Raw genomic sequence first — 25,334 nt, forward strand, 5'->3', positions numbered from 1 at the left:
TATTTTGTAATAGAAAATTTTTAAAATTATGAAAATGAGAAAATCTCTTCATAATTTAATAAAATATTATTTTATCAATAAATTAATAATTATTAATTTATCGATAAATTAAAACCTCTATAAATTAATAAAATTTCATGGTCCCGACCTTATTAATTTATAAAGGTTTTACTGTATATATACTTCAATGCATAGACTTTATTTATTTTTGGGTTCAACTTTAATGCATGTAATTGAATTTGCATTTATAATCGTTCAAAAATTATTCAATGGAAACGTGTAGACAAGTACCGAATATTTAATTCTTCCACCAGGAAATTACAACTAATTTATTTCAGAAAATAACTATATTAACTTGTATTTTTTTTTTTAATTCGTTGTAGCTTTCAAACACATTTGTTTTATTTATTATATAATATTTAATTTATGAAATATAAAAAGATATAGTACAACCTTTAAATAAGTTGGAGAGAGGTTGGCAAAAAAAAAGTGGAGAGACATGAATCTTTATTGTATGCATGCATGGAGGAAGGGATGTTGCGAGCTTTAATAGCTTGTTTTTCTAATATTTTCAATTTTTTTTATAAAGAATATATTACATTTGTCTTCATGACAATTAGGTTCAATATATGCATGAATTACAAATTTGAAAGGACCGATTTATCCAAACATAAACATGCAATGTAGTTTAGCATGTCGTATATACGGTATAATCTCACAGTAAAGTGTTATGTTTGTTTGAGGGAAAATAAACACAAACAAATTATCAAACCGTCAATGAAAAATATGGCTTATACGTAATTGATTCCTAATTTTAAAAACTATCGAAATTTCCTTCATTATATTGTTTTGGTATACTTAGACATTATGCATATCCCGAGTTTTTTGTTTTCTTCAGGGAAAAAAAAAAAAAGCAATTTCATAGATAGATGTTACATCCTTGATTCTCTCGGTTTCGCAGCTTTGTTTGTCGTTGTTCTTCATCTTCACTAGACCGACAATTTATCGACATAATCACTAGACCAAGTTCCAATATCCTCCAATCGTCGTTATTATTAGTAAAGTGGTGACTCACAAAGATATTTTAATGGACAAAAGTAAAGTATAAATGGTGAACGGATACACAAAAACACAGTAAGATATGGAGTCATCTTATTAAAACAAAGGGAGAAAATAAAGGTTGGGTATTTATGAGGAAAGTAGCCAAAAGAGACGGAAATACAAAACGAGGAAACGATGCTCATGAGTGCATGAGTCACGACATGACTTGAGATAGGAGGTCGTTGAAAGGCTTTAACTATAAGACATTTGTTTAGAATTTTCAATTCGAATATCCTAGTTTTTTATTTTTGTAATACTAGAAGATAAAATAATAATAATAATAATAGAGTTGTGGAAGGAGGTTGGTTAGTAATGTTAGGAGTATATATTTGTGTTCTATAACCAAAAATGGGACTAGGGAGTTAATGTGAGTATTAAAGTTGCATCGGCATTCATCAATTCATCAACCTTCCCTTCTCCCATCTTTAATTCTCTTTATTGTTTTCTCCATTTATTGACCTCCTCTCTCCCTCTATTTCCCAACTCTTATTCACTACACATCCTCCATCTTCATCATCATTCATGACACATACACATGCATGATCCATCCATCCATATGAGTATGACTTCATCAACAAATCTAACGAAGAACACGAGACATGAACCACCTACATGCATCATAATACAGTTGTACATGCATGCATCATACGTCTAGATGACTAAATATGATATGGTAGAGGAGAAGGCGAAATTAGAAAGAGAAGTTGGTTAGAACTTCACATCTAAGCATTTAAATGAGACTGTTTGGAGTTATTGAAGACACCCAACTTGGAACTCACACATCATGTTTCACATTACTTCCCTCTCTTTTCTTTATTAATTCCTCCCCAAAAAGAAAAAAAATCGAAATTAAAATGAAATACTTTCGATTATATAAATTATCAAACCATTTTTTTATTATTATAATGGTATCTAATTCAATTACTCCATATGAACCGGTGAAGACAATAACTCCCCTGGAGATTTTTCCTACATGTATATATATAGTGATGATCTTCACATTCATTTTTAAGTCTATCTGCTCATTTCCTCAAAGGATCAAAGAGTTTAAACTTTCTTTTAAAGAATAAATCACTCATAGGAATCCAAGACTGAGGCTAATGGTTTCTCGACAAGAAGGAACCCTCTATTCTAGAAAGAGGGATTTCACAACAATCTATGAAGAAGAGTTGCACAAATCTTTCAAGAAGAGCAAGCAAGAAGATCAATCACAGAGCACTCTGTTCAATGAACGACCAAACTCAGAGAGTATGAGATCAATCACATTTGATTTCGAACTTCATCTCCACACTCCTCTACCTTCAGATTGGCAAGCTAAGGTATATATTCATAAATATAGTGACGTATCTTACTTATATTCGTATCAATATGAAAAACATTTATGCGTTAAATTATTAAGATAAACATGCAACTAAAACATAAATTACTCATATTTTTCAGGAAAATTCAAGAACATCTGAGGATCATAGGACCTGTTCCAAAGATCCGGTGACTGTTGGACGACCTAAGATGAGCCTAGACCTTGAGCTGAACCTTTCACCTTCGGGTTCACCTTCACGAACCACAACGAAGAAAGAGGAATCCTCAAACCACAATAATGAAACAGTGTCACCAAAGGGTAAAAGTCTTACATTAAACCCAAGTAAGATGAGCGATATAATTGGGGCAGGATTAAGCCGATCTCCGTCCTGGCTTGCGTTTGAAGGTGGTGACGATGATGATGTTGATCACAAGGAACAAGAGATGGTAACAACAGTTTGCATGAAATGTCACATGCTGGTTATGCTGTGCACATCAACTCCAGTTTGTCCCAACTGCAAGTTAATGCACCCACATGTTCACAGCTCAACAAAACTGTTTAAACCACCATCAAATTTGCTTAGGCTCCTATGCTAGGCTCTTTTCAGTGTTAACTGGATCTATGATATTTGTACGGCAGAATATGAATTAGATATGGACAAAAAGTTATGTATATACTACCAACTCCAAGTACCAAAAGTTGTTATTATATATGCTTCTATTAACTATCATGCATGCTTTTAGATCTTTAAACTCTCAAGTCTCAATCTATTAGTATTTGCATTGAATTGTAGAACTGGGACTATATAGTATAGCACTAAAACATTAATGGGTAAGCTTTATTCAAGGTAGATAGATATACTCGAGTTTAAAAGAACCGTATGTAAAAAAGTGTTAATTAGAAACTTTGTAATATAATTATTGAAATATGGAAAGCTCTAATTAGACTCCAAACTTAGTAATCTAGTTGTTTGACCAATTTCATGGGAAAAAAAAAAACTTTTTAGAGGTTTTTTTTTTGGGCAAATGGAGGGAAAATCTCGAAAATAAAAAGAGGATATTTTCATTATTCTGTAGTTTCAACTAATCATGTAATGACACCTGTCAAATTGAACCCTCCATTAAAAAAAAAGTCTGGAGTAAAATAAGTTTTTGAAACTCAAAAATCGAAAACAGAAAGAAGCGAGTGAGAGAGAGAGAGAGACGAAGGAGACGATGACAAGCAAAGACGAGTTTTCTCGAGATCGAGTTGCGATTCGCTGCGCCAGAGCTACGATGCTTCTCTACTCACTCGCATCGTCTCGCAAAATCGATACCGCCGGCGAGGTTTTAGATCCTTTCCGAATCGATCTTTTTTTTTTTTTTTCCAATTTGCTACAATGTATCCGTAATTACGAAATTGCCATGCGAAATCGAATGAAGCAGGAGGAAGGAGAGACGCGCAAAGAAGAGATAGAGGAGCTGACGATGAAGCTTACCATGGAGAAGAAGAAGACGAATCGGATTAAGCTTTGCGGTTTGATGGAGCTGCTTCTTCACGTCCTCCTGGTACTCTTGCTTTCCACTTTCTTCCTCGTCTTCTTCTTCCTCAGATCTACTTGATCTCCTCCTTTAGAAATTATAATCGTCAGCTTCTTCTTTTTTTTTGCTATTTCCAGTTTTAACACAATCAATTTCTTATGTAAATGGTCACCTTATCAAAACCTCCGTCGCTAATCATTGTAATTGCTAAAAACAAAATTTAACCAAATCAGCTACGTTTGGTGTTGGAATGTTTAAGGATTTAAAGAGCCTGATGCAAAATGGTAATAATGTAGCTGAGATCTTAGAGTTAGGGAAAACGTTTTTAGAAGTCGAGCTTTGTGTGCTAGATTGTACTTGGCTGTTCACTCAAGTGCATCGGGATCAATTCATCAGCATAAGAATTGGATACCTCAGTCATTAGGCTTAAAGTTCAATGAATCAATCTTGGTATAAACACTTAACTTTTGGCCTCTGGAGTAATGACTGTGTGTGTTAATGTTATGTCCGTTTCATACCTCTTTTGAATTCTATATTTCAGCCTGATTCTTGGCTCTTATCTCAGTGCTCATCGTGCTTGGCTTTGAGATTGAACTCCCTTTTTGTGTGTGTGTGTGTGTGTGTGTTTCTTCCTGGATAATGAGTATCTCTCCGGAACATGCAGCTTTATCGAGCTATCAAATTATTATGTCTGTTAGTAACTGTTTCAATCCAGTTTCAGCCTGAATCTCAGTTCCTCATCGTGCTTGGCTTTGTGATTTTAACTCCCTGCTATCATGAAGCTTTATCAGCTTATTTGCTAGTCAAAATTCTGGTTAAGTAATAAAATAGAATAGGGGACTTTTATTTTCAGATATCTGCATCTTCTGCAAATATAGTTAAACCTTCTAAACCTATAATTAAGAAGGGTTAAAATCTTAGAAAGAAACCTTTTGTAGCAAATTGTATAAAGCTTATTCATGCTTGGTCATGTTCAGATACATGAGGTTTATGTGGAGATAACTATACCAGAGAAGCACGGTCTTCTTGAATGGTCAACAAATGCTGATTTGATTCGACTTTACAATCTGAGTGTTTAATCATATTTCTTTGATAACCTTTTCCAACCAGAAATCAGGACCAAAAACATCACTGAGCCATGATCAATTGCTTAGAATCATAAGATGCTGCTAGTATATACCTTTTCCTATTCAGCACTAAGGATGTCTCATGCTTTCTCTTTACTTTTTAGTTTTTACAATTTGGAGCCATAAGAAATTGAATAAAAATATAAAGGGACAAAAACGGTTCAACCGGTCCAACCAACTCACAATTGGACAATTTCCAAATTCTTCTCTTGTTTAGTACAAATTATAATTTACTTTGTAACCTCGTTATCCAAATGTCAGCACTCCATATCTATCCTCACGATCCTTCTTCTTCTTCTTCTTCTTCTTCGTTCAGCGATCTATCCGATGAAGCTTTCTTCAGCACCGGTGGTTTGTTTCTCGAGCCACCAGGTGTTTCCTCTTCCTTCTTCAACTCGATCTCCTCCAAATGCTCCGACTCAGAGCCCCTTCATTTTCCCGGTTACTGGAAAAACAAAACCCATCTCCGTTCCGGTAAGAACTCGATGTTCTTGTCCGTGAGCTTGAGCAAAGACAGATCTGAGCAGCAATGTAAGAATGCTTTGGTGGAAATTCCCGGCAAGGATAATGGAAAGCGAAATGTTATCGGTGGAGTGAGGAGACGCGGGACCATGAACACAAGGAAGCATCTCTGGGCTGGTGCTGTAGCTGCCATGGTTTCAAAGTATATATACTGTTGATTAGAGAACGCATATAACTTGTTTGATCAAATGCCTGAACCAATAACTATGATTGGTATTAATGTTGTTGTTGTTGCTGCTGATGATTGCAGAACATTCTTAGCACCACTTGAGAGACTAAAGCTTGAATATACAGTTCGTGGTGAGCAAAGGAATTTGTTTGTGGTGGCTAAGTCAATTGCGAACACGCAGGGTTTGACAGGATTCTGGAAAGGTAATTTGCTCAATGTTCTCCGAACCGCTCCTTTCAAAGCCGTCAATTTTTGTGCCTACGATACGTATAGAAAGCAATTGCTTAGACTCGCTGGGAATCAAGAAGCCACCAACTTTGAAAGATTCGTTGCCGGAGCTGCTGCTGGGATTACTGCTACTGTACTCTGCTTGCCACTTGACACTGTAGGTTCTTCATTTCTTTAAACCAGTTTAGATCAAAAATGAGATAAAGTTCTCTGCTTTAGAGTTGACATAAGACAAGAAAGTTCTCTGCTTTAGAGTTGGCATAAGTCTGGTGTTAGTTTTAAGACAGGACGATACAAACATGTGGAACCATTTTGACTGAAATGTGTTTATCTACTCTCACAGATACGAACCAAACTAGTTGCTCGAGGTGGAGAAACCTTGGGCGGAATCGCAGGAGCTTTCCGGTATATGATCCAAAACGAAGGGTTGTTTTCACTCTACAAGGGTCTAGTCCCTTCCATAGCAAGCATGGCTTTGTCAGGTGCAGTTTTCTATGGCGTTTACGACATCCTTAAATCATCCTATCTGCATACACCAGAAGGCCTGAAAAGACTGAGAGACATGAAGCAGCAGGGACAAGAAATCAATGCTCTAGACCGGCTTGAGTTAGGACCCATCAGAACTCTCATGTATGGTGCTATTGCTGGTGCCTGTACTGAAGTAGCCACTTATCCGTTCGAAGTAGTGAGACGGCAGCTTCAGATGCAGATGGGTAAAAACAAGCTCAATGCTTTAGCTATGGGATTCAATATCATTGAGAGAGGAGGGATCCCAGCTTTATACGCTGGACTTTTACCTAGCTTGCTTCAGGTTTGTCATAATAGTTCTTTCATTACTATACTCAAACTGTGTCTCTTTCGCCAAAAGCTTGATATGTTCTGTTTTCATATCTCCAGGTATTGCCTTCGGCTTCAATAAGTTACTTTGTCTACGAGTGTATGAAGATAGTACTTAAAGTAGAATGACAAGTTGTCAAGATTAAGATTTTGGGAAGTGTTCTAAAATAGCTTAAAAGAATCACCCATCATAACACGTAATGAAAGATGAATCGGTCTAATATAACACAATGCTTAATTTAAACCTCGTCCTCGTGGAAAAGCATATTGGGGATTCCTTTGTTAACCGGAAACTTCCTACCGGTTTCTGAGCAGACGAGTGAGCCTTCTTCGAGGTGAAGCTCCAGCAACGAATGGTGAAATTTCCTGAGAAAGGGTTCGTCAGATTCGAGCGTGGTTGTATCCGGTGCGTGATCGGGAAGTTCGGTGTAACCCATAGAACGTGCACCGTCCACGAGAGCCTTCCAATCAATCTTGGCGATCATGTGCTTGAGAAAATCAGGGTTGAAATCGACCTCTTTCACGATAATCTTCTCGGGTTCGATACGCAGAGGAAACTTGTTAACCACTCCTCTAATGTTGCAAGACAACATGTTGTGTACTATCAACCTCATCTTCTCTCCCTCTCTATCGCTCTCTGCAACGAGGAAGACGGAAGTGTCTTGATAGCGGTGTCGACGATAGTACCCTAATGGACTTGCGAGCCTTTGTATGATTCACTTGTGTAAATGAGCTTTATCCATATGAGGCCCATAACTAGATACGGAAGATCAGTCAAGTCTTCAAGTCTTGACTTAAAGTCAACCGTTGACCATCTATGGATTTCGTTCGTTTATTCCAGGATTTGTAAATTAATCCGAAATTTGTGGATATACGTTATAACCTCTATAAATTAATGCTATAAATTAATATTCGGTAAATTAATAATTTCTATAAATTAATAAATTTATTTAGTTTAACATTAGAACTAATATAATTTTGGACATAATTCGATAATATAATAAAATAATAATTTTTAATTTTTTTTTATAAATATATGGTCCTATTAATAATATAAATTAATAATTATATAAAATTATCTAAATATATATATATAGTTATACACATTAATTTATATTAAAGTTCATTTTTAATATTTTTACTATATAAAAACAATTGAGTACTATCTTCAAAACATGATAATTGTTATATTTTTTTAATTGATTTTATAAAAATATTAATTATAACGATGAAATCTTATTTTTAAACTTTTTTTAAATTAGAAAATTCTTTCTATAAATTAAAAATTATTAGTTTATTGAGAAATTAAAACTTTTATAAATTAATAGAATTTCATGGTATAAACATTATTAATTTATAGAAGTTTTAAGGTAACTAGTTTGAAAATGTGACAGAAAATAAATAAATTTGTTCAAGTTCAAAAAAAAAAAGAGTTCAAATATATTGATAGAAACAATTGGATTAGGTAATAAAGTTTTTAATATTTTTTAACAAAAAAAATATAGTTTTTAATATTTGGAGAATTCCACCGAGATATGGTGTGTATCATTGAATTTAATGTTGATATATTAAGATAAATAAAAGTAATAAATTCTTAAAAATACAACAAAAACAATAGTATATATACCTTAATTTGGTTCCAAATCTATAGTTGGACTAAGATGTTATATAATATTACCAAAAATTAATTAAGTACATTTTGGGTAATGCAGTTACCATAAAAAGGCATGCAAATCACATTATTAGAGTTAATAACGTTAGATTTTGTTGTGAATTAAAAATATTAATTCATGAAAGAAAACTATAGGAGAACAGAAACAGAACAGAAACAGAGGATACTATTTACTAATAAATTTTTCAGTGGATATAAAAATTTCTCTCAAGAAAACGACATTAACGAAGGAGATCGAAAGCTTCGTCTCTCCAATTCTGATCAACTTAGGGTTTACTTCTAAACTTCTACTCCATTTCTCTCTTTCAATTTCGTCTCTTTATGCCATTTATTAACTCAATACTCGTAAAATTTTGCAGATTGTTTTGTTCAATTTTCACAATCAATGCCCAAGTTCTGCTGTTTTCGTTCTTCTACACAAGTAAAAATGCAAACTTTATAAGATTTGGGTTTTGTGGGATTTAAGATTTGGGGTTTTTTTGAGATTTTGTTTTGTATGTTGTGATCGTTGTTTAATGTGGTTATAGGTTGTGGTAGCACAAAAGTCTAACTCAGGTAAAGGAAGAAACGATGAAAGAGGAATCAAGTATGGATTTAGTTTGATAAAAGGGAAGTCTAATCATGCAATGGAGGATTACCACGTTGCTAAGTTTATCAATCTCAACGGCAATGAATTGGGGATTTTTGCTATCTTTGATGGTCACAAAGGTGATAGTGTACCTGCTTATTTGCAGAAGCATCTCTTCTCTAACATCCTTAAAGATGTAAGTTTTTTTATAATAAAAGATTGTTGCTTTTCTTGTTTTGTGTTCGTGTTATGGATTAGTAGTGTGATATGGTTGATTTTTTTGTCTAGGGAGAGTTCTTGGTTGATCCTCGAAGAGTGATTGCGAAAGCATATGGGAATACAGACCAAATGATTTTATCAGATACTGGTTCTGATTTAGATAGTGGTGGTTCGACAGCTGTGACTGCTATTTTGATTAATGGGAAAGTTTTGTGGATAGCTAATGTTGGAGATTCTCGAGCAATTGTTTCTCGTAGAGGTAAAGCTAAACAGTTGAGTGTAGATCATGATCCTGATGATGATACTGAGAGGAGTATGATTGAGAGTAAAGGTGGATTTGTAACCAACAGGCCAGGTTATAACAACAACAGCCTTTTTAAATGATCTGTTATTGTATAAGAAGTTGTTATAATATATATAAGGATGATTTGTGAATTGAACAGGAGATGTTCCTCGAGTGAACGGTTTGTTAGCTGTGTCTCGTGTCTTTGGAGACAAAAACCTCAAAGCATATCTGAATTCAGAGCCTGATATTAAGGATGTTACCATTGACAGTCACACAGAGTTTCTTATCCTGGCTAGTGACGGTATTTCCAAGGTAAGAATTGTGGTTAAAGTGGTATTACTTATATTAGTCTGGAGCTGTTGTTGAAGTGAATAGAATTAACATTTGTTGAAACTTATTTTGAACAGGTGATGACAAACCAAGAAGCAGTTGATGTAGTTAAGAAGGTTAGAGATCCAAAGGAAGCAGCGAAGCAACTAATAGCTGAAGCATTGAAAAGAAACAGTAAGGATGACATATCTTGCATCGTTATCCGATTTAGATGATAACCGAACCCCCAAGGGACCAAGACTCGAGTCGAGCTTTGCTTCATGTATATGATTCTTTTGGGTCTAGTTCAGTTTGATCTAATAGGATTTTAAATAGGACTATTATACTTAGTTTGTTTGACAAACCAGATGATTTATCATATAAGAAATACATCAAAACTAGATACAGTCGATTTTAAATTGTTACAATTTGTTATTGGAAACATGTATCTCTATTTTATCTCTATTTTATCTCTATGCTAGCTAACCGAAGAACATAAACAATCATTCATTCAGTTGCATTCATATGTTAGCAGGCTTTATATAAAAAGCCCATAATGGCCCATAAAAACATTAGACCTAATGGAAAATTAGGGTTTCTGAAGCCAGGAAACTTGGTGGCGGCCTCTACATAGTATATATACCAATGCTCTTCCCTGTCCCAAAATCGTGTTCTTGATGGTTCTCATAGTCGATTCGTTCTCTCGTTTAATTGTTTCAAATGATTTCAGTTATTAGTAGTGTTGATGTTAGATTAAGGAATTAGGGTTCTTTTTTTGTTTTGTTTTGATAGGAGAAAAAAAAAAAGAAAGATGCCTCTTCTTTCAGCAGCAAGATCCATTCTTGTTAGCTTTGTTCTGGAGGCACATATCAATTTGCCATTATGAGAGGGATTCTAATTTGCCACATATATTGATACAAATAATTAATATAGGGTAATACGTGGGAAATGATACATTTGTTAAACCTTCTAAAAGAACATGAGAAAAGATAAAACAAAACCAGAGATGTTTACTTAAGAGTCAAACACTTGCATTAGATACAGGAATCTGTGGTTTAGTCTCGATGAGAAAAGATTTGAGAAGTTTGACAAACGTTTTGGGTCTTTCGAAGTTGAAGATATGACCAGTTCTTTTGATGATTACGAGTCTTCCGTTATCTCCTATATGCTTCTCTAGTCTCTTCCCCATATCCAATGGGAACACTTGATCATGCTCTCCCCATATGATCAATGTTGGCTGCAATCCATTAATTAAAAAAACTAAACCCCATTAATTACACATTTATATTAGTGAAATTTTAAGACAAATTTGTAAAAGAGAAGAACAGAACCTGTGTGAGCTTTGGAATCTCTGAGATTATTCTGTCTTTTGGTATGGCTTTGATCATCTCCCTCTTCTCTTCCATATTATCTTTGGTCAATGCCTGTTTCGTTTCACATTTTTTTCACTAATTACGAATATTTTACTAGAAATATATTTAAAGTTTACTCGTTTTTGACCATCTCATCGTATTCAACAAAGAACTACCAAACAAATTTTATAAGATCCAAAAACGGAATTATGTTGATAGATCTAATGAACCCACCATATAAATAAAAAATTCAGAAAAGACCAATCAAGTTGACAATATTAGGACTACATTATCTTTAAACAAACAGTTAAAAGAATCTTTAAAAGTTCAAAATCTCGTTAGTTTTTTTTAAACTATATTCTCGCACTGACTAGATTTTTCACCATTATAGAAACTTTCTCCAGGGTTCTTTTAAGACATCTGGACACGTGTCGTAACATGATTCGATTCAAGAAGTAAAAAGTAGAAAAAGTAGCTCACATGTTCGATGAAGTCATGGAGGAGACAAGTAGGAACCAGTCTCGCCAACGCAGGTTTGTAGAAGATGTAACCCATAAGTTCCCTTAGCTTTTTCACTGACTCCGGCACAAGAATCTTCGAAGCTTCGTCAAGATCCGACACCTTGAAAACGCCGGCTTTCATGTCTTTCTCCTCCACGCAAACGGCGGCGCAGCATATCACAACCCTCTCCACGGCGTCTCCGAACATCGCCGCCATCCGATAGCCGACGAACCCGCCGTAGCTAAGACCGACGAGGCTGAATTTTTTGACGGATAGGGCTTCTAAGGCCCGCATGAGCGTTTGGGCCTGGAAAATATCGGATCTTTCGGGTCGGGTTGTTGAGGATCCGCCGAAGAAGACGAGGTCCGGGATGTAGAGGTTGAAATGACGGGAGAGACGTCGAGCTACGTCGTACCATTGCCAGATGGCAGTAGCTCCGAGGCCGTGGATGAGGAGGAGGTTGGGTTTTGGTTTGGAGTCGGGTCGGGTTTTGGATACCCAGAAGTTGACTACGGTTCCGTCTTTCAAATCGATGGTTACGGGTCGTAGACCGGATCTTTTGAAACCGGATTTGTAAGTTCGTTCTATTGCTTCGGACAAGCTAAAGCAACCTCCTGTCATTACAGAAGAATAAAAATGTAGTGAGAGGATGGGATACAAAAGAAAAAGAACCAAGTGTTTTTTTTGAATTGAAAGATGTTGTGTTGTGTTGTGTTTTGGTTCTCTGGTATTGGTTGAGGGATTTATTACGAATCAGCACATTTTATTAAGTAGTATTAAATAAATTGAAGGAGTCTCTAAAATTGAAATGTGGTTATAAGTTAATAATAATTTAAGGAGATTTTTATTACGAATCAGCACATCATATAATTTACGAATTTCTTTTTTAAAACGTTTTATTGTTCCTCGTAAATTGTTGTTAAGTTATGTGTTTTATTATATTCATGTAGTATTTATTTGTATTTCGTCTAGTTCTCATGTAAGTTTTATGGTAAAAGCAAAAAATATTCAATGTGTATTTTATTGGTAAAAAAGGGATTATTAAACATTTTCAAATTATATCTTGAGGAAAAAACTGAATGTCAATTATGCGCAAAAATGTATTGTCTCGACGTTACCTTTCTGTATTGTATACTTGTATAGAGACTAGAGAGGCTTAATTTGGTGGTACAATTTAAATCTTAGTAATTTATTTGTGAGAAAAAGTAGATGGCATCAATGTGATTACAAAAATCTTTGTACCCCGAAATCGAGAGGCACGTGGGGGTTAGTCTTTAATGTGAACATATAAGGTTGTGACAGTGTGTAGGTTGGGAAATTAAATTCGAGTATCTAACTATAATTTTCAATTATTATTTTTTTCTAGAAAACGAGAAGTATTTGACTGAGACAAAGACAGAAGAAAGTATTCGTCAATTTTGGTTATATGAGTCTTTTCTTTGTCAACGTTGAAGAGTCTTCTTGAATCTGCCAATATTCTCTAGAAGAAGAGAAAGAAAAGAAGCATTTTTTACACATAACTATTTGAATTTTAGCGTTCTTATTTTGGAAAAAAACTTGAGAAGAAAGGAAAACGTTCATTTCATCAGTTTAAGCGTTTGGTTATATATATTATAGTATGTTAATGATGGATAACCTAATTTTAATTAGAGTTTAGGACACGTTACGAGGACAGCCAATTAAAACCAAACTGGTAGATATATGTTGGTAGCTAAACTTATAAATACAGTATTTTTAGATGTAATTTGCATGTATTAAGTAAGTTATGCGTGGGCGTGGCCTTCATGTGTGTACTTTTATATACTCGGAATAAGTATGTTATGCTTTATATTTTTACGTTGATGGTTAATGATTAACTAAAACAGTGTTCGTACGAAATAATTATGAATAAAATGGAAATGAACGGAATGAAAATGATGGATGAATATGTTTGCTCCACTCACTAGTTCTTCATAAAACTATAATAAAGGAACAAATTTTCATAATGGAATTTTGTTTTTGTTTTATTCAAATTTATTCTGAGGAATCAATCAATGGAAATTTTAATCGTAAGATTCCACCTTTATCTATATCGTAAGATTTTATTGTCTACTAACAAGTTAATCATAGCCAAATGCATTACTTGTTCAACATTATTTAGATATGATATGAAAACATATTTAACCAAAAGCACAAAAAAAAGCCTATAGCACAGAAAGCTATAGGAGACTTTAAAAACAGAATAGTATTTATTAGCGTTTATAGGAGTTAACAAGAAGACTCCTAATCTCATACCCAAACCTCATCGACTTCATAATCCGAAAGACATGTTCTACTCGTCTTTCTTGTTTTTCGGGATTCCAGAATCATGTTCTGCAAAAATTCAGTTTTAGTTGATTAGTATTGTTCATAAAAATAAAATTGAAAACTTTCATCCCAAACTAAAAAGTAGTATGTATTACCATCGTGATCGTGATCTGAACTCCACACGGAAAGATTATGTTTCAGCATTTCTATAATAATTTTCTCCTCTTTGTATTTTTGCTTGTCATCAAGGCCATCGAGTTCGGCGATTGCTTCGTCGTAAGCTTGTTTAGCTAATTTAGATGCTCTGTATATTCAAATGGTTATACCACTATTATTACTTATAGCTCTAAGAAAGTATGCTTTTTCAAATTAATAAGCAATAAAAGTATATAATATATAAATAAATTTCATGATAGATTGTCTAAACACCGCTCTTAATTTATTTTTAAAACAAATGTGATATATGTTACCTTTCAGTGGAATTAAGGGTATCGTAACTGAACACAGAGAAGTTCAAAGCCAAACCGAGTCTAACAAGATTGGTGGGTGCTAAACTATTCTCTGCCAATTCCATTGCAACCTACAAAGTACATAGCATTGTTTTCCAAACTTACATATCGAAGAAAAGACAAAAGTTAAGGATAACAAACAGGATTGAGTGATGATGACCTTATATGCCTCAAGAGAATTGTCAGCATTTTCTTTACGTTCAGCATCAGAACCAAACTCTGCCATGTATCGATAATAATCTCCTTTGCTACGTATATTATACCAAGAAACTTACAAATAGATAACAAAAAAAAAAAAGTAGAAGAAGATAAAAAGATGATGGTGATGGAATGTGACTTACATTCTGTGGAAAAAGATAGTTGATTCCACATTATTGGTAGTTGATGGGATGAGATGAGCATCGATGAGAGACAAAATGTCATTACAAACATTGAAAAACTCATCTCTAACCATTTCTTGTTTTTCTTTTATCAATTTCACTTTCTGCTCATTTCCTTTCAGGTCTTCCACTTCTCCAATGGTTGATATTACTTGCAACGAATCTCTCCTATTCTCCATCACTTTCTTGTACCCAGTGGTTAATACGTCTATTTCCTCTTTGCTTAGCTCTATATCATACTCACACACTTTTCGCATCGTTTTTATCGTATCTACCACGACAATTTAAATTAAAAAAAAAAAAAAAATCAATACTATTACTCTTTATTAAGTCACGGAAACATGTAATAAAGTAACTAAAACGATATTTCTGTTCGTAAAGGACAAATATGTGAGAACATGTATACCATCATATCTTTCAGAATGGCAGGCGATCTTAGCCAAGTAAATGAGTTTTTCTCTTTCGTTCTCCATAACTTTGATATTCTATTTCTCTCGGTCTTTGTATACCAAAAAATACAAAGTTTGTATTAAATATAAGGGAGATAGAAAGATATTTTTTGTGTGTGTAAAATAAGCAATATATCTACATTTGTTTACCAATTAGATTTAAATTTATTATATCTAGATATTTGTCTTTATAAGAAAGATAAAAAGGTATATTTCTGTAAAAGGAACAATATTTCTACATTTGTTTTACAATTTAAATTTTGATTAAATATATATAATATTTGTTTTTAATATATGTAAACTGAAATATTTAGAAAAATATATTAAGATAAAATGTAGATGGAAACTAATCTTAGTATATTATGCTTCTATAGAAACATAAGTAAAAGAAGATTAGGCAAAAGTAAAGGTAGGTGGAGAAGTCCATATGCTAATGTACCAGCACTATAATATGGGCTTTTTAAAAGCCCAAAATTATGACCCAATAGAAGAGATTAACAAAATCGTAATGCTTTTTTTCTCTGTGTGATACCGTCTCAGTCGCCCTCACGGCCTAACGAGGAACGACCTTTTTTTTTTTAATTTTTAAAAAAAATCTTTTATATTTGTGGAACAATTATCTTAACCAAAATAATCGATGGGGCAAGTCGTCGGAAGTATCGTTATGTTTGGACCCATTCTTTAAATTTTGTTTAATACGGTGCGTAACTGCGTCATGTTTCCAAAATCTAATACTCCCTCCATTACATATAAACATATATAATGTTTTAGTTGAAACACGTATACAAAAAAATAGTTACTTTTTAAAAATTTAACTAATCATAAATAAGACTATATAATATAAAATATAAAATTAATCTAAAAGTTGCATAGAAAAATAAGATTTAATTTGCGGAAATAACACAAATATAACAAAATAATAGTAGATATTTTCTTTGGTATGTCAACGTAACTTGTAACGACACGTATAATCAAAAACAAGGGCAACATGTTTTTAAAACCTCATATCGCTTACGTCCACTTTGTAATTTTCTTACAAGTTACAACCGTTTGGATTTGTTTTGAACTACTAAGTTGGTGGAGATTGTGTAAATAAATGATATGTGATGTGCCAAGTTTCATGAGTTTTTTTTTCGTAAGAAAGTGAAAGGGGGAATCCTATAAACGAAAAAGCACTAATATATTTTAAATTACATGTATCTGATTCTTTTGTCCTCGTACAATAATGGAATATATATATAACCTGATTTTCATTTCTTTAATCTAAATCGCGGAATTACTGTAATTTTACGTTGCTATCTCTAATAATCTAATATCATTATTAATAAGTGCGGTTGTATAATGTATGCTGCATAAACCATATAATCTCCTAAAAAGTACTTTATATTATTGTAATAATGATGTTGGGATAAAATACTGTCATGTGTGGGTTGTAGTATTTTTTGTGTGTGTCCAAAACTGTCTGATTAGAGTGTGTGTTTTTGGTCCTTGAGGAGCATGTGACACGACAAAAGGGACCATTACTTGGATATAGTCTCCACCAATGATATCTAACCACGTCATTAAAACAGCTGCTTGTGTGATGGGTGGGATCCATAGATATCTGACATCGACGGTTAGCATTGAGTGGATACAAGGAGAGTCCATGTGAGATTGGGTGGACTACAAAGCATGAGAGAGTCGATGGTCGCCGTTACTTGCGGCTACCGGACGCAACAAACCGGACCTGATGCCTACACTTAAAATCCATCAGAATTAATTTCAAAATCTCTTACAAAAATTCAACACATAAATTTTGATAAATACTTTAAAATCATCTTGTAGTAACATATATAGTAGAAAATATATTTTTATTTTGTTTCTATATATGTGTTTAATCCAAATGATATGCACTTAGATTAGTTCGAATTCTGTAACAAAAAGGATTAGTTCTTATTTTAATAATCAAACTTTCAAAACACTGATTGAGGCAGCATTACCATAACCTAGAAAAGAAAAGAAAAAACCTAGAAAAATCGTATATCTTTCTGTTTATTTGTTTTTAATTATTTTTTTTTCCTCACCAACTAATCATGTTTCCTCAATGCATTAAGATTATTATTCTACCATTATTAGACGGAAAATATATTAAAAAGAAACTCCGTGTATTAGCCGCGGATTCATACTAAAATCCTAAATGCATAAAAAAAACACATAGACTTGGAATACATTAAAATTCTAGAAAGGTAAGGATATAAATAAAAAAATTATTTGGTTGAAAATTGAAAGTGAAGAAGGAATAATATAAAATACGTACACACATCTTTTTCTATGTCTTTAAGAGTTAGCGAAAACACCATAGATTTTAGTCACATGTGTCTCTCTTGCATGTTCTGTCTTTAACCCCGTCCTTTTCAATATTATCCTCCTCTCTCTTTTGTCTAGCTATCCTCTGTGTTTCTTTTCTTCTTCTTCTTCTTCTTCTTCTTCTTCTTCTCTGTTTAGTGGCTGTGGTCGTTTGTATTGGTCACACAGAAACAAGTAGGGCGATCTTTAACTCTGGCCTACACATACGCGGATTCGGCGTTGGTCGGATCAAGAAGTGTTTCCTTTTTTTCCGGCGTCATTATTTCTTCTATAGTCATCGATTTGGTGCTCTCGCAACTTCCAATAGATTACGGCTAAGTCTTAGTTTCCAGATAATGAAGATGTTACACTGCTTTGCTGGATTGATCAATAGGAAGAAAAATAAGGTAACGTATTTAGTATTCTTGTGAATTATTTTCCTGGCGAATTAATTTCTGCGTTGTTGAACTCGTTCTGTTGACTGAAACAGGGGGATTCAAAACCTCTGCCACCGAAAACACAGAGAATCCTTCAGATCAGACTTGAGGAGCCAGTGAAGCCTCTGGAGAATGACGAGACTAACATCGCAGGCTACGACAAGGACAGTCCTATCAAGCATGAGTCTTATGATGGCGAAGATGAACGCGACGACAAGGATTCAACGGACCGTGAGTTTCCTAAATTCGAAGATCAAGAACGAGGCAGAGCCGTTGAATCTCTTAAAAGCAAGGAGATTGTTAACGAAGTTACAGATACTTCTGAAAATGGTGATGATGATGAGGAAGGTGGACACGTTAGTGATCCAGGATTAGGCAGAGCCACGGCTTGGGTAGCTTCTCCTAAGCTTAAACGATCCTGCTCCACTCTCAGCAAGTTCAATGGCCGGTTCCAAGGTTCTGATCTCCATGACCTAAGAGAGAGCGTTCCAGTTGGTACTGAATCGGTGAGGTCTCATAGAAGTGCAGATAGAGTGATGCTCAAGAAACACTCGTCCATGCAAATACTTCCCTCTGGGAGCCGCCGGCTCTGGTGGAAACTGTTCTTATGGAGCCATAGGAACCTTCACAAACACCGTGTTTCGTTAAAGTCACAGCCTTTGAACAAGAACCATCAGTCTGGATATACCTCTGACTTTGCTGAGCCCAACCAATCGAGCCATGATGAAGAATCTACAAACAATTGCGCTGAGTTCACAAACCAATCATCAAACTTATGGCCTCGTCATAATCAGTGGGTAGCCTTCTCTGCTGAATCCTCTTCGATGAAACGAGTGGACGAGTGGGTGAGAGGCCTCGATATCGAAGCCACAGTTCTTCTAGACAACGAGGATAAGGATGTTTTGGCCAGCTTCCCAACTTCTCCTAATACAGAGAGATCACCTTCACGTAATGTGGTCGAGTCCGGTAATGTCACAGAGGCTATAGTACATGCAAACAGCTTAATCCAATCGCTGAGCAAATCCTCTAGTGTGGCTCACATCTCCAGCATAGGCTTGAAAGCGATCCCAAGTATCTCACATTTCACCAGCCTCAAGTCAATTGACCTATCAAACAACTTTATAGGTTAGACACTCTTGGTTACAAGGTTTTTTAAGTGTGTGTGTGTGTGATGCTTACTTAACATTGTTCTGTTTATTGCAGTTCAAATTACCCCTGCATCACTTCCAAAGGGACTCCACGCATTGAACCTGTCCAAGAACAAGATCAGTGTTATCGAGGGACTAAGAGATTTGTCACGCCTAAGAGTGCTCGATCTCAGTTACAATCGTATTTCGCGCATAGGACAAGGTAAGATTGAAGTCATTAAGTAGAATCCATACAATGCTTGTTTGCTTCATGTCTTAACCAAAAGCTATTGATCAGGTTTATCGAACTGTACACTGATCAAAGAACTATACCTCGCCGGGAACAAGATCAGCAATGTAGAAGGCTTACACAGATTGCTGAAACTCATTGTTCTTGATCTTAGCTTCAACAAGATCGCCACCACCAAAGCAATAGGCCAGCTCGTTGCCAACTACAACTCTCTTGTCGCTCTGAACATTCTCGGGAACCCGATTCAGAACAATATCGGTGAGGACCAGCTGCGTAAGACTGTCTCTGGTCTTCTGTCTAAGCTAGTTTATCTTAACAAGCAGCTCATTAAGCCACAACGAGCCAGGGAAGTTCTTAAAGATAGTGTAGCGAGAGCTGCGTTTGGTGGCGGAGATTCTCTGCACCACCGGCGCAAGAGAACATCCACCAAGAAAGCTGTGGGATCAGCCTCCCCTAGCGCTCACCACCGAGGCCATATTGGAAAGGGACGTGGATCTAAAAGCAGAAGAAGCCAACATCAGCTAAGGAAAACTTCAGCTGCAGAGACACCATCACATTGAAAATCTCATTTTTTTGTATGAAACTTATGAATTGGCCAATGCAAATAGATCTCCACCATAGCAGCTCCCGAGTCCATATCTTCACAAATCACATTTGTAGCTTAAACCAAGTCATCTCTGTTCTTTGAAATACAAAATCTGTTTTCTAACAAACAAGCAAAAAAATGTTGCCGTTTCGTTTTCATTCTGTTTTTACTCTCATTGAGTTGATACGGTTCGTGTAACATGTAATTACTAACCAAATATATACCGTCCGGTTCAACTTAATCGTAGCTAATTCCGTCGGTTTGACAAGAGTATACATACTTTCAATTCCGGTACGGTACAATGTTGGATAAAAAAGATATCGGATACGGTTAACAAACAACCAATGAACCAAACAAGCAGTGAAAAATTTACCAGAAAGCTTTCCAACTTATTTCATAAACATCTTCACAAATATGAATCATATTCTTTTCGTCGTATAATAAAAAGTCATAGAACAAAAGTTATATAGTAAAAAAAAAAAATTCTAGATTCTGTAAAATGGGAACTCACGAAACCAGATAAAGAAATTTCACCGGCGGTCTTACGTCCCCGGCGGGATATATTTTCATTCTCTTTCTCCTTTCTTCCCCGTATCACCAACACAGTTTTGATTGATTCCAAAAATTGTGAGGCTTGGAACAAAAAATTAAAAAGTGGAGAGAAACACCTGTGTCTGTCTATGTTCTTCTTCTTCTTTAGAGCGATTGTTGTCTTTTGGTCAAAGGCTTTTGGCAGATGAGAAGTCTCTGTTCACTGCTGCTTTCAACCTCTATCACTCGAGCCTCCCACTTCAACTGCGTTATCATAGCTCTCGCCTTTTCCACCAGAAGTGCCGTGTCACGGATGATCACCCATCCCTGCACCAAAGTTCTTTCATTAGAAACCACCTCAAGAAACGATTAATAATCTTTATTTCCAAAAAGTATACAAATTTCGTACCTCTGGACGAAGTAATCTGTCAATCTCTGTGAAGATAGCCATGAGCGAACATGGACTTCTACGGCGCTGAGTTGTCTGAAGCGACAAGAGATTGTCTGCGTGCACCAGATCATATGTTCTCGGGTAAGTCGGGAATGGCTCACACCTGAAGAATAAAAAGAGATGTTCATGTTCAGAAACATTCATGACCAAATTTTGTTTTTTTGTTGCTTCCAACAGACTTGAGGACGGACTCACCAGTCGTGCAAAACTCCGACTAAGCCACGGTCAAGGATCATGGGGAGGTGGTTAGGTCCAGCTGTTGGGACCACGTTCATCACCCATACTGATTTCTTTGCTTCCAACAATGCGGAATTGAGACCACCGTATTGAGCATTCATATCCAATACGTTTCTGAGCATGTTGTAAGGCGGTGATGGATCTTCATCGCCTGGTCTCTTGGGATGATCAGAGAATATCAGAGGAGACAAGAGAGACCAGTATTCTCTTACTGTTATTTTCCAGTTCTCAGCATCCTCTCCAAGCACCTCCGGGTGAAGACCTGAACAAAAACCAACCCCAGGAATCAAAAACTGCAGACAATATGGATTCAGAAGCAATTGTGTAACTAAGGAGACTAACCATATAGTGAAAGTTCAGTCTTGTTCATGTTAGATCGGCTAGGCCATCTTGTCCTGCCTTCAATGGGAATCCACCTCCGGCTACGTGTTCCACCAATACACATCTGAAGTGGCCTGTAATAAGGAGACTCAACGTCGTGCCCTTTGGTACACACAGAAGGGCCTACCCCAGGTTTCCTGTTTATAGGAAAAGCATCCATATTTAGAAGACTTGATAAAACAGCCATATATGTAATGAATGTAATCCATATGCAGATTCTGTAATACAATATTGGTGTGTGCGTCACTGACCGGGAACTATAACATTTGGTTTTGATTGTCTTTCTCCAGACAACTGTTTCGTCTTGCTGAGGTAAAATAGTCCAACAGATGCTTTCAGCAAAATCATGAATAAAGTTCCATCGTTTAAGATTCTCTTTGCTACGAGCGTTTGTGAGCGGAGATGTCCAAACAAAGTAACCTCCGGGTTTCAGAACCCTGTCGACTTCCACAAGGAGAAGGCCATCTGCAAAGCATATTAACAGCACTGTAAAGCAATGCAACATATCAAAAGGAAAGATTGTTGGATGTTCATAAAATTGTTACCTTTCTGGTCCCAATCAATGCCACATCTTAAGCAATGCAACATATCAAAGGAAAGAGAAGGATATGGCAATTGCTTTGATATAAAAGAACCAATCATTGCAGGGAGACCCCTTTCGAGGGTTAGCTGAACTTGGCTACCCGAGGCTTCGTAGTTTGCTATGCACATGGTTAAAAGTTGTTTGGAGAGTAGATGTGCACCAAAGCTACCATAACCACATCCAATATCCAAGATAGTTCTCACCTGAAACGACGACATTAAGAAGAAAATAGCGAATAAGAAACTGATCTGACTGAGAAAGATAAAAAGATCAAGTCTTTCAAATTTGTGACTTACACCAGCTTCTATGAAGTTATCATTTTTAATCCCAATCATTTGGGCGATCTGATGGGAATAATCTTCAACCTCATCAGACATAAGAGATGCTGAACGAAAAGATATCTGGTCATCTTCCATCATCATCATTCTGTAGAAAAGGCCAAAAACACAACGAAGCTCAGCAATGGAACAAGTCAAACTTTAGCAAGAGAGAGACCCAAAGAAGCAACAAACCATCACCTCTTGGTTATACTACCAGAAGAGACAACTTCTTGAGCACTAATCTTAACATTAGCTAACCAGATGACATCTTTACCAGTGGGCCACCTAAGAGGAACACGATATTTCACCGGTGGCAAAACCAAACATTCTTGCTTTGATCCAGGGCCACAAAAGCGATCAATCTCATCACCGTTGGAGTAACCAAGAGCAAGATTCTCAGAAGCATTAAAGCAAGGAACAAAATTCTCAGAAACATTTATATTACAATAATCCAAGTCCTTCCACCTATTAGGACCAAGAGAAATCTCCTCAATATCCAACAAGTCAGAAACAAGCTGCTCCTGTAACCTCCTATAGTTGTGATATACATGACCTCTGGAAGAAGTGGAAATAGAAATAGTCCACCAGAAAGATCCAGCAAGAGCAAAAACCACAATAAGAACCAAACTGATCTTAAGAAACATGAGCATCAATCTGTGTCTGGTCCTTGCAGTATAAGGATCAGGAGGGAAAGCGTTGTCGCCGCCGTGCTTGTGGTTACTACTAGTAAAGAGGAAAGCAAAAGGAAACCTCAAGGTTAAGTGGGAATCAGTAGTAGAACGACCACGAATCAAATCTTCTTTATCGGTTTTGTCTTTCATTTGAGAGTCTCTTAGATCATCACTGCTATCAGAAACTCGTACTCCAGAGATGCCACGCTGTAGTGGCATCGACATTTTCTTTTCTGTTCTTTTTAGCTATAAATCTAAGATCCCTGTAAAAAAAAAAAACACCCAGTTTTACAGAGAGATTAGCAGGTGGAAAAAATAAAAATTGAAGCTTTACGAATAAATTTAGATTGAGCTGAGTATATAAAATATTTGTAATCAACGATCTCAGCAACTTGAGATCACGCGTGTCGAATTTAAACAAACAAAAAAAAAAAAGATTCCAACTTTACATAAACAGATCCACGAATTATGAGCAGAGAAGAGATGAAATGGTAAAAGTATTGAGCACAGATGGAATCAGAATCAGCTCGAGGAATCCAAGTAAACTCGATATTAGATAAAGATCAAGCAACTTAGAAATCGAAATCGAAGGACAACCCAGAAAAATTGGAGAAAAAAAAAAACCCCATAGATTAATCCAGAAATCAAGGGGGAAGAAACACCCCAAATCAAGAGAAATAAAAAAGAAACCTTTGTGTTTTTTTTTTCCTTTTCAGAGTAGTGTTCTTGGTGCGGAAGATACGCACTGTGTAATTTACACAACGACCAGATTAAAATTTCGTTTTTTTTTTCTTTTCCCTCAAGAAAAAAAAAATGGAATTTTTGAGAATTCGTGGCTTCTCTTCTCCGCTGTGGGCTGGGAGAGATCTTGTATCTCTCTCTATGTATTTTTTCTAAAAGAGTTTGGAGGAGAGAACAGTGGGAGGGAGGGAGGGAGAGAGAGAGAGTGAAGAAGAAGAAGCAGAGCGTCGTGGAGATTTTGTATGGATCCAAATCTCGACACAGCTCGTGAGAGGAGAGAACTCAAAATAATAATTTTAAAGGAAAAAAAAAAAGCAAAAACCCGAAATTTGTTTATATGATGATAGAATTAGAATTAAAGAAACACTTCCGTTGGCAAAAGCTCTCTTCTTCTTCTCTCTATGTGGGTATTTGTTATTTATTTAATTTTTTTTTTTTGGGGGGGGGGGGGGGGTTTAAAAATAATTAGTAAGTGTTGTTTGTTTTGTTTGGGTGTGAGAGCGTATTTAAGGGAGCAAAGAAGAGAAGCTTCCCATGGATAGATGTCTAATTAACTACATAATCGTATTCATTCACGCTCTGTTTTCTTTCTATTTTTAAAATTTTCTTGACCTCTCTCTCTCTCTCTCTCTCTCTTTCTCTTTCTTCTCCATGAAGACAGATCTTGGCGGTGCATAACAACAAATTGTATTTATTGACTCTTTTTTAATCCCAATTAGACTGAAAAGAAAAATTAGAAGATGCTTAATAATTAATGGAGTAATATTTTCCCTTATATGTTGGATTAAACTATCTATAAAATACAAGTCGTTATTGGACCGGTAGCACAAAAAAAAAGAATACCACTTACTAGTATGTGGTTAGGTCTCACTTTCTAAAGGTTATTTTTGTCGGTAGTTAATGATTTTTTTTACGGGAATGATTTCTCTAAGGTAGTAATTGTGTTTTATACCGTCATTGAATTTATAAACATCATAAAACCCCTAATATATGGTGTTTTTTAGATGCAGATCTGAATGTGTAAAATTGTTTTGACTTTGTATTCATCAAATTTGGAGTGTTTTTAAAGAACGACAAAACACATGATGTTCAATTCCATGACCATGAGAGAAAAAAAAAGAATGGTCGGTTTAAGGCCAAGTTCCTTTCAAAGAAAATTAATACGAGTTTTAATACTATATGCTTTAGAGCTCAGTATTTTCTCAAAGAAAACAAAATAATACTATGCATTGTATTCGATTTGGTTAATAATTTATCCTCTTATCCATCACAGAAACTTATAATGTTTTCCAAAAAGATATCTATACAAAACTCACGATCATTTATTTTCAAACGCATTATTAGGAGACCAGTTGCCCA

At 35.5% G+C, this 25,334-nt stretch overlaps 9 protein-coding genes across 9 annotated transcripts; 5 read left to right on the forward strand and 4 right to left on the reverse strand.

Annotated features, from left to right (window-relative positions):
• The first annotated feature begins 1,862 nt into the window (after window positions 1-1,862).
• Window positions 1,863-3,153, forward strand: LOC104702603 (uncharacterized). The gene is made up of 2 exons (XM_010418488.2): window positions 1,863-2,420; window positions 2,542-3,153. The coding sequence occupies exons 1-2, from the start codon at window positions 2,202-2,204 to the stop codon at window positions 2,995-2,997; spliced, it is 675 nt and encodes a 224-aa protein (XP_010416790.1). The 5' UTR covers window positions 1,863-2,201; the 3' UTR covers window positions 2,998-3,153.
• Window positions 3,154-3,535: 382 nt separating this feature from the next.
• Window positions 3,536-4,188, forward strand: LOC109125673 (uncharacterized). Its single transcript, XM_019227892.2, has 2 exons — window positions 3,536-3,726; window positions 3,823-4,188. Exons 1-2 carry the CDS (start codon window positions 3,616-3,618, stop codon window positions 4,000-4,002), a joined length of 291 nt encoding a protein of 96 aa, XP_019083437.1. The 5' UTR covers window positions 3,536-3,615; the 3' UTR covers window positions 4,003-4,188.
• Window positions 4,189-4,364: 176 nt separating this feature from the next.
• On the forward strand, window positions 4,365-7,048 carry LOC104702605 (putative mitochondrial adenine nucleotide transporter BTL2). The gene is made up of 4 exons (XM_010418490.3): window positions 4,365-5,712; window positions 5,821-6,124; window positions 6,311-6,778; window positions 6,865-7,048. Exons 1-4 carry the CDS (start codon window positions 5,303-5,305, stop codon window positions 6,931-6,933), a joined length of 1,251 nt encoding a protein of 416 aa, XP_010416792.2. The 5' UTR covers window positions 4,365-5,302; the 3' UTR covers window positions 6,934-7,048.
• On the reverse strand, window positions 6,920-7,418 carry LOC104702604 (multifunctional methyltransferase subunit TRM112 homolog B). The gene has a single exon (XM_010418489.3). The coding sequence runs from the start codon at window positions 7,416-7,418 to the stop codon at window positions 7,044-7,046; it is 375 nt and encodes a 124-aa protein (XP_010416791.1). The 3' UTR covers window positions 6,920-7,043.
• A 1,039-nt stretch (window positions 7,419-8,457) lies between these two features.
• On the forward strand, window positions 8,458-10,321 carry LOC104702606 (putative protein phosphatase 2C 17). Its single transcript, XM_010418494.3, has 6 exons — window positions 8,458-8,747; window positions 8,836-8,897; window positions 9,004-9,240; window positions 9,333-9,618; window positions 9,707-9,861; window positions 9,957-10,321. Exons 2-6 carry the CDS (start codon window positions 8,862-8,864, stop codon window positions 10,092-10,094), a joined length of 852 nt encoding a protein of 283 aa, XP_010416796.2. The 5' UTR covers window positions 8,458-8,747; window positions 8,836-8,861; the 3' UTR covers window positions 10,095-10,321.
• Window positions 10,322-10,769: 448 nt separating this feature from the next.
• LOC104702608 (uncharacterized) lies at window positions 10,770-12,711 on the reverse strand. Its single transcript, XM_010418495.3, has 3 exons — window positions 11,691-12,711; window positions 11,190-11,282; window positions 10,770-11,095 (listed from the first exon to the last, which is right to left on the reverse strand). The coding sequence occupies exons 1-3, from the start codon at window positions 12,330-12,332 to the stop codon at window positions 10,880-10,882; spliced, it is 951 nt and encodes a 316-aa protein (XP_010416797.1). The 5' UTR covers window positions 12,333-12,711; the 3' UTR covers window positions 10,770-10,879.
• A 1,061-nt stretch (window positions 12,712-13,772) lies between these two features.
• On the reverse strand, window positions 13,773-15,440 carry LOC104702609 (14-3-3-like protein GF14 epsilon). Its single transcript, XM_010418496.2, has 6 exons — window positions 15,293-15,440; window positions 14,848-15,157; window positions 14,667-14,754; window positions 14,468-14,577; window positions 14,153-14,301; window positions 13,773-14,063 (listed from the first exon to the last, which is right to left on the reverse strand). The coding sequence occupies exons 1-6, from the start codon at window positions 15,357-15,359 to the stop codon at window positions 14,023-14,025; spliced, it is 765 nt and encodes a 254-aa protein (XP_010416798.1). The 5' UTR covers window positions 15,360-15,440; the 3' UTR covers window positions 13,773-14,022.
• Window positions 15,441-17,105: 1,665 nt separating this feature from the next.
• LOC104702610 (uncharacterized) lies at window positions 17,106-20,092 on the forward strand. The gene is made up of 4 exons (XM_010418497.3): window positions 17,106-18,067; window positions 18,151-19,222; window positions 19,301-19,447; window positions 19,523-20,092. Exons 1-4 carry the CDS (start codon window positions 18,017-18,019, stop codon window positions 20,032-20,034), a joined length of 1,782 nt encoding a protein of 593 aa, XP_010416799.1. The 5' UTR covers window positions 17,106-18,016; the 3' UTR covers window positions 20,035-20,092.
• A 336-nt stretch (window positions 20,093-20,428) lies between these two features.
• LOC104702611 (putative pectin methyltransferase QUA2) lies at window positions 20,429-24,636 on the reverse strand. The gene is made up of 9 exons (XM_010418500.3): window positions 23,925-24,636; window positions 22,762-23,497; window positions 22,540-22,669; window positions 22,206-22,446; window positions 21,912-22,125; window positions 21,622-21,797; window positions 21,238-21,541; window positions 21,001-21,145; window positions 20,429-20,918 (listed from the first exon to the last, which is right to left on the reverse strand). Exons 2-9 carry the CDS (start codon window positions 23,457-23,459, stop codon window positions 20,757-20,759), a joined length of 2,070 nt encoding a protein of 689 aa, XP_010416802.1. The 5' UTR covers window positions 23,460-23,497; window positions 23,925-24,636; the 3' UTR covers window positions 20,429-20,756.
• Between the last annotated feature and the right edge of the window lie 698 nt (window positions 24,637-25,334).

This window comes from Camelina sativa, chromosome 7 (assembly GCF_030686135.1).
Source record: "Camelina sativa cultivar CO46 ecotype springtype chromosome 7, ASM3068613v1".
In the NCBI taxonomy this organism is placed as follows: domain Eukaryota; kingdom Viridiplantae; phylum Streptophyta; class Magnoliopsida; order Brassicales; family Brassicaceae; genus Camelina; species Camelina sativa.